This window comes from Sinocyclocheilus grahami, unplaced genomic scaffold, assembly GCF_001515645.1.
Source record: "Sinocyclocheilus grahami isolate Dianchi unplaced genomic scaffold, SAMN03320097.WGS_v1.1 scaffold262.1, whole genome shotgun sequence".
Taxonomy (NCBI): domain Eukaryota; kingdom Metazoa; phylum Chordata; class Actinopteri; order Cypriniformes; family Cyprinidae; genus Sinocyclocheilus; species Sinocyclocheilus grahami.
Genome location: NW_015505441.1, coordinates 1,455,240 through 1,463,015, shown reverse-complemented (window position 1 = coordinate 1,463,015; position 7,776 = coordinate 1,455,240). Strand labels below are relative to the sequence as shown.

At 37.3% G+C, this 7,776-nt stretch overlaps 1 protein-coding gene across 1 annotated transcript in view; it reads left to right on the top strand.

The window, feature by feature from the left end:
* Positions 1–6,750: 6,750 nt before the first annotated feature.
* Positions 6,751–7,776, top strand: part of LOC107599206 (zinc finger protein with KRAB and SCAN domains 8-like) — a 5,782-nt gene continuing 4,756 nt past the window's right edge. Inside the window, exon 1 of the mRNA XM_016290734.1 lies at positions 6,751–7,388. Coding sequence (XP_016146220.1) covers positions 6,839–7,388 — 550 coding nt within the window. The 5' untranslated portion in view covers positions 6,751–6,838. The remainder of the gene's footprint in view (positions 7,389–7,776) is intronic.

The window sequence follows — 7,776 nt, the reverse complement described above, 5'->3', positions numbered from 1 at the left end:
TTGTTATGACTGTTACAGTAGGCCTATATGACATAAATTAAGCGGTGCAGATCAAATTCAGCAAAATAAACTTTAAGAAACGTTTACTGTCATTACACTACTGTAAAGAGTTCATTCATTCAGCATCCTCTGCCAAATTGCCTTACAGTATTGGTAGTATCCTTATTTGTTATAGCAGTTTCTAAGTCTTCTGACAAAAGACTTCTCTGTCTCCCCTAGACAGTCGTCTCTCAGTTCTGTACAAATACACTTGGTTACAAATCGATTCAACCGCAATGAGTTTGAGGGTGTACAACATGTACAGTATTTACTGTACATAGAATAATGAAAGTTCTCTCATCTGAAGTACTGCTACTATGTACTGTAATTATATTGTATGTGAAAGTATTATTGAAACCTTGTAGATGAGCCTGTAGGCCAACTTCCCTCATGGTCAGTCCATGTAGAAGAAAATGGTCAACAATAGTGCTTTGTATTTCATCAGGAACAAATTACCTTTGACCTCATCCCCTTAATTTTTATTTCCCCCTCCTATTCCTCTTTGTTTCCCACTACCAGGATTCATTTTCCAAAACTCATAATCACTTGTGATTATACACAAGTTTGTGTATAACACACAATACATCCAGTTTGGTGCATTTCATCCTAAGATTCTGACTGGTGTGTCATCAGTTTTGCTACTGAATGTTCACACATGGATAAACGTGCACTGTTTGAGTTAATTTTTTGATGCTTGAGTTAATTATATTGTGTGTTTGTGTTTTCTGAATGAGAACATGGTTAAACCTGTGCAAAATTATGTTTTTTTTGTGTAGAGTTTTGCAGAAAACATTGAGCAAATTGGAACGTGTGTGCAAACAGTTGAAATGTGTTAAAAGTTTTGAGAAACGTGTCTTTGTTTCGAGAACTGTATGAATGGTTTGGAAAATTTGGCCAAATGAATCAGTTATAGTGTGTTTGCAATCGAGAAAAACTGTAAATGCGGAATCCCCTTCTCTCCGGTCATTGGCAAGTCTATTGCGCTAGTGCATCCCTCATAGCGAGGCGTTTGCGACACCTGTTGGTTGTCTTTTGCAATTTTTGTGTCAGTGCAATACGGCGAAACTCACTTGCCAGTTTTCACCTGTATCAAGAAATTAGATTAATATTAATGCTGACTGAATTAATGCTGTTGCAAAATTCAAAATAAGGGGGCAAAATAAGGCAACTGCTCCCCGGGCGCTACAGCATTGGCTGCCCACTGCTCCGGGTGTGTGTTCACGGTGTGTGTGTGTTCACTACTGTGTGTGCACTTGTATGGGTTAAATGCAGAGCACAAATTCCGAGTATGCGACAACATGAACATGAAAGGGAAAAATTTCAGCTGAAAACGATCAATTTGTACTGAGAGGTGGTGCGTACACTACAGTGTTTCTCAGCAATATTCCCCACTGTCAGTCCAAGTCAATCCATGGGGCTCTGACACACAGTCTATTATTCTTCCTGTTGTACTCCTGCTGAAATGACAACAAATGTACTTGTTTTCAAACTTTTTAAATGTTTATTAACCCATTTAAGCCCAACGGCAACTATAGTTGCCGCAGTTTATAGTTGTCATTTTCCTTTTGTAAGTATTTTTCTAGATGTTATCCACGTTTTATAATCATCATTCATACACGTTACATAATCATGAAGGTCTCTAGAATCATCCAAACAAAACAAATCTTACAAGAAATCTATAGTCTTTTGTATACTTAGTCTTTTGACTAATTGGCAACTATAGTTGCCGCAGTTTATAGTTGTCATTTTCCTTTTGTAAGTATTTTTCTAGATGTTATCCACGTTTTATAATCATCATTCATACACGTTACATAATCATGAAGGTCTCTAGAATCATCCAAACAAAACAAATCTTACAAGAAATCTATAGTCTTTTGTATACTTAGTCTTTTGACTAATTGGCAACTATAGTTGCCGGTGGGCAAATGACTTGTAAGTATATCATGGGGAAATGGGGTATACTGTGTTAATAGGCTAATACATAAAGGTAATTGGTATTGTTTAGTGCTTTTTGCTTTCATAATATCCCACCTAAAACATAACTTTAAACATAGGATTTATTGCTGTAGATATCTTTTTCTTCCTTTTCTGATATTATGTCTTGTAAGGGGCAAAATATTGAGGCCCCTTCGTCCAGTTTGGATGCGTTTCATTCTAATCGGACAAGGACCCTAATTCTTTTTATGACTAGTAGCTTATAATTCTATTATACACTCTAAAAAATGCTGAGTTGTTTCAACCCAATGTTGGGTCAAATATGGACTAACCCAACACATTTTTATATGGAATCACCTACTACAGTCAGCCATTGAATACTATGGGCCTAAAAAATGCACAATTTTCTTTCAGGTATAGCTTTTTTTGCTATATAGTTGTAATCTTTTCTTCGTTCTATTTATTTGTATTTATTTATTTTCATTTAACTTTTTGATACACAATTCCCTGGGGCAACTTAATGGCTGCACTTTGTTCTGCACTATGTTCCACCACTTTAAAACAAATGGATTTGTTGTTTGTTGTGTTTTCATATTCAAGAGATAATAAGGTAGATCAGAATCAGAATCAGAATGAGCTTTATTGCCAGGTACACGAGGAATTAGTTTTTGTGACAGAAGCTTCCACACTGCAACAGAATGACAGTGACAGGACAAAAATACAGATAATAAAAGAATAAAAAGAGAACAAGTAAATAGGGAATAACAATATACAGACTGACAATTGTATGTAGAGGTATATTACAATACACAGTTTTGTATGTTCTTGGAGAGTAGGGAGGGTTGTACCAATGATTTGCTCAGCAGTCCAGACTATCCAACGTAGTCTTCTGAGGTCAGATTTGGTAGCTGAGCTAAACCAGACAGTTATAGAAGTTCAGAGGACAGATTCAATGATGGCGGAGTCAATGTGAGTGTCCCACTTCAAGTCCTGAGAGATAGTGGTGCCCAGGAGCCTGAATGTCTCCACTGTCGTTACAGTGCTGTCCATGATTTTGAGTGGGGGGAGTGCAGGGGGCTTTCTCCTGAAGTCAACGATCATCTCCACAGTTTTGAGCATGTTAAGCTCCAGGTTGTTAAGACTGCACCAGACAGCCAGCTCTTTAACCTCCTGTCTGTAAGCAGACTCGTCATCGTCCTAAATGAGGCCGATAAGTGTGGTGTTGTCTGCAAACTTTAGGAGAGAAGAGCAGTGGGGAGAGGACACTACCCTGAGGGGCTCCATGCTAATGGTGTGGGTGCTGAATGAGAATTTTCCCAGCTTTACTAGCTGCTGCCTGTCTGTCAGAAAGCTGGTGATCCACTGACAGACAGAGGTGGGCACGGATAGCTGAGTTAATTTGGTGCATAAGGTGCATTAAAAGTCAATAAATCCTTGATTAATATGAATATTTTAATTAAAATCGTGTCTCCACATATTATTCAATAAAATTCTAGTGCGTTTAATCAAATAACAGCAGAGTGAGCAAGTTTTTGGATATGGTAAGATTAAACTTATTTTAGTGAATAAAGTACCACATTTGAGCTATCATTTTGTTAGGGCGGCTACAGCATACAGCTCTTAAAATTGGCTTTTTGTCGAGGGAACCAGTGCAATGCTAACAGCCGATCGGCCTACAAAGTGACGTCATAGTTCCCCCACCCTATAAAAAAATAAAATACATAAAAAATAGTAGGAGTATTTTTTGACGTGGAGAAAGCCTATGACATGATTTGGAAAGAGGGACTTCTAATTAAATTGGATAAGATGGGTATTGGTGGAAGAATGTTTAACTGGATTCATAGTTTCCTTTTTTATAGATCTATTCAAGTCAGGGTGGGTTCGTCATTCTCCAAAACATTATATTGTTATAATATTGTTATTATAAGTGTGTGTAGCCCCATCCTATTTAATATAATGATTAATGACATTTTTTCTCAGGTCAGTGCAGGAGTTGAAAAGTCTCTCTTTGCAGATGATGGGGCATTGTGGAAGAGAGGGAGGAATGTTTTGTATGTGGTTAAAGTATGCAGAGTGCAATTAATGAAGTGGAGAAATGGACAGATAAGTGGGGATTCCGATTATCAGTGTCAAAAACACAGGTTATCTGTTTCTCAAAAAAGAGAAAATGTAACAGTATAAAATTACAGCTACATGGCAAACCTTTAAAACAGGTGAATGTGTTAAGGTATCTGGGGGTTTGGCTGGATTCTAAACTGACATTTGGAATTCATATACAAAAAATTGTTGATAAATGCAAAAAAGTTTGAAATATTTTAAGATGTCTAGCTGGGGTGGATTGGGGGGCCAGATGTCATTCACCAAAGAGAATTTATTGTGCACTAATTAGGTCAACCATAGATTATGGATGTATAGTATATGGGTCTGCGTCCAAAACATTGCTGCATAAAGTAGAAATGATTCAGTCACAGGCATTACGAATATGTTGTGGTGCTATCAGGTCTTCTCCTATTCCTGCCTTACAGGTAGAAATGAATGAAATGCCTCTTGATATCAGAAGAATAAAGCTAATGTTGAATTACTGGATATCAGTTAAGGGACATAATGATACACATCCAATTAAAAAAGTGTTGTTAAAATGTTGGGAACATGAATCTGCCGGCTTAATAGTTTTGGATGGATTGCAGAAGAGGAAGCTCTATCGAGAGGGATCATAAATGTAGAATTGAGCCCGACAGTTGTAGTGTCACCCATGTCACCGTGGCTCTTCTCTTTACCATTAGTTGATCTTCATTTGCAAAAAATGATTAATGATAAAAAAATAGGGTAATAACGAAGGATGCAATGGTTATGCAGTATATTGAGCAGAATTATAGTTAAATTATTTCAGTTTTCACTGATGGATCTAAAGATCCAGAAACAGGTCGAGCTTCAGCAGCAGTATATATCCCACTTTATCAAGTTAAAATTGGTAAAAGGGTATCTGATCAAGTGGGTTTACACAGCAGAAATGGCTGCAATATTGTTAGCTACCAGGTGGTTGGAGGATTCTCGACCAATGAATGTGGTGATATGCTCAGATTCTTTCTCAGCATTATCAAGTCTAATTAGTGGGAGATCTTCAAGACAAGATATTCTATATGAAATTATTTTAAGTATGTACAGGGTAAATACATTAGGAAGCAAGATATGTTTCCTGTGGGTTCCAGCACATGTGGGAGTAGATGGAAATGAGGAAGTGGATCATCTAGCAAAGGAGGCGCTGAAATAATCTTCTATAGAATTTAATATTCCACTTTGTAAAGAAGAAGTTAAGGCTACACTGTAAAAAAAATTCTGTAGTTTTTACAAAATAATTTTGGCAGCTGTGGTTGCCAGGATAATTTTGTAAAAAATACAGAAAAATTGTAAACACATTTATGGCCAAAACTGTAAATTTTACAGTATAGAACTGTAATTTACAAACAAGAAAATTTGAATGTAAACCAGTAAATTCAACAATGCACTCTGCTAATAAATCTGTTTTGTACCTTTAACATACTGACAACCACCATAATAATGCAGGTGGTAAAAGAGAAAGCCACATGAAGAATCAAAGCTCATCACAAGTAGCTTCGCCACAAGCAGAAGTATATACTAATATATAGAAGGTGCACAGAGTCATTCATGCAAACACAAAACACCATCATGGTAACACACATGATACTTAAATAATGCATTCAACTTTCATTAAACAACAGAAGATGTAACAAAGCCCAAATATACATAACTAATAATAAAAACTATTAAAAACATGATTATTTAAACAAAATACTTTCAAATGTGGAGTGTCAAACAGGGAATTCTGAGAATATCAGTTTACAGTTTTTTACTGTAAAATATACATTGATTTGTTATTTTTTACAGTGTATAATTAGAACAGCTATAAAAGGCAATTGGCAAGTACAATGGAATGAAGAGGAAAGAGGAAGACATCTTTATCAGATACAAAATAAAATTGGTGGTAAAAGAGGAAGTCGTGGCAGTAGAAGAGAAGACAATAATTTCCAGACTTCGCCTTGGGCATATAGCTCTTAATTATTCCCTGTATAGAATGAACAAACATGAGTCTGGGAATTGCAGTCTATGTGGATTAGCAGAAACTGTAGAGCATGTATTAATATATTGCACTGCTTATCAAAATGAAAGGATAATTCTGGCGGAAGAGTTAAAAGAAATGGGTATAGGAAATATTACACTTAAAAAGCTGCTGAATAAAGGATTGGAAAGTTAAAGTGTATACAAAGCATTAATGAAATATTTAAGAATGGTGCATCTGTTTAATAGGATTTAGAGGCCAATCTATTAATAGTTTATTTTTACTTCTTTCTCTCCCAGCTTAGTCTTTCTTCTTGTTTCATCAATGAATCACACTCCAGCTCAGTAGGTAGCGGGAATGCGCCTTTTTGTTTGTTTGCCAACCGCTATAAAAAGCCAGAAGAAGAAGAATACATTAAAAAATACAGCGCGGACTATTGTGTTTCCCGGAGTTTTATTCAGTCAATTTTTATTGGACATTTGACCAGTATTGACGACAGTTAATTCTATTTATGTATTTTGCTTGTTTGTTGTTGAGGGGTTGAATGAGATCGACTAAAAATAAGTACAAATAAAGTACAAATAATTACAAATGTTCAGTTGTTTCAAAGTCCCTTTAAGGGCATTCTATTTTCTTTGGTTGTTTTAACTGCACGCAACGAAGGGAACGTTTTGGTTGGCCAACTACTAAACGTTCGCCACTTCAGCGTTATCCAGTGAGCGGTGCGCTTCGTCTCTTCTTAAGACATTAAAATACTGTCGAAAGTTATTTTAAACGAGAAAGGAAATGGAGGTAAACGTTGGCGCTTCAAATCCCGCAGTGATCGCTGACGTCTCGTTCTCGTTTCAAGATGAACTGACTGCGACCCTGCAGAACGCGCTCGGTGTCGCGGTAGAGATCGCCGTCGCAGAGATCACCAGACTGCTGGACAGAGCGCTCAGAGACGTGCGAGGCAAAATTCAAGAGGCTCTGCGGGACAACAGTGCGCTCAAGTTTAGGCTACAAACAGCTGAAACACAACTTTCTAATGTGTGTGGTCGCCTGAATCAACAGCCACAGATACTCGAAGATTTTAACGTTAGCAGTCAGATGGTGACGACCCCCATCAGCTGCAGCAGGGTTCAGCGCGGGGGTCCACAGTTAAATACCCTTAATAATGTTCGGCAACAAACCGAGTCCGCTGTGGACTCGGAAAATGTTTATGAGGTATGTGGGCCCAAGGAAACTGATGTATTCCAGCGAGGATCAGTCTGTGGGAACCCCCATGGAGGCGCATGCGCTCAGGCTTCGAACTCGCTTGAAGAATCAACCCCCTATAGATTAGATGAGGCAAATGGTAAGATATTCGGAGACGATTAAAATGCGTACGTTTAAAGGCTTAAACCACTTAAAATGACCGCATGTCAATGATTTCGCAATAACAAACCGCCCCTGTAACACCTGGCACATTTTGGCTTCATGTTTACTCGTTGCTTGAGCATTTATAACCCTGGTGGGTTGTTATTACCCATAGCTTTGGTGCTGTCGCAGTGGTGGTATCTATATACACTCGTATGATAGTGTTCAGGTTTAAAGTTGTTTAAAACATGCAATTTTTACAGAAAAAAAAGACTATTAAAAACGCTAGAGAAAAGAAACTTAATTGGTAAACTAAGTTACCAAACCATGTACGTTTTTTATCACATGATATGTAATTTTATTGTCACGCACTCACATGCATATAT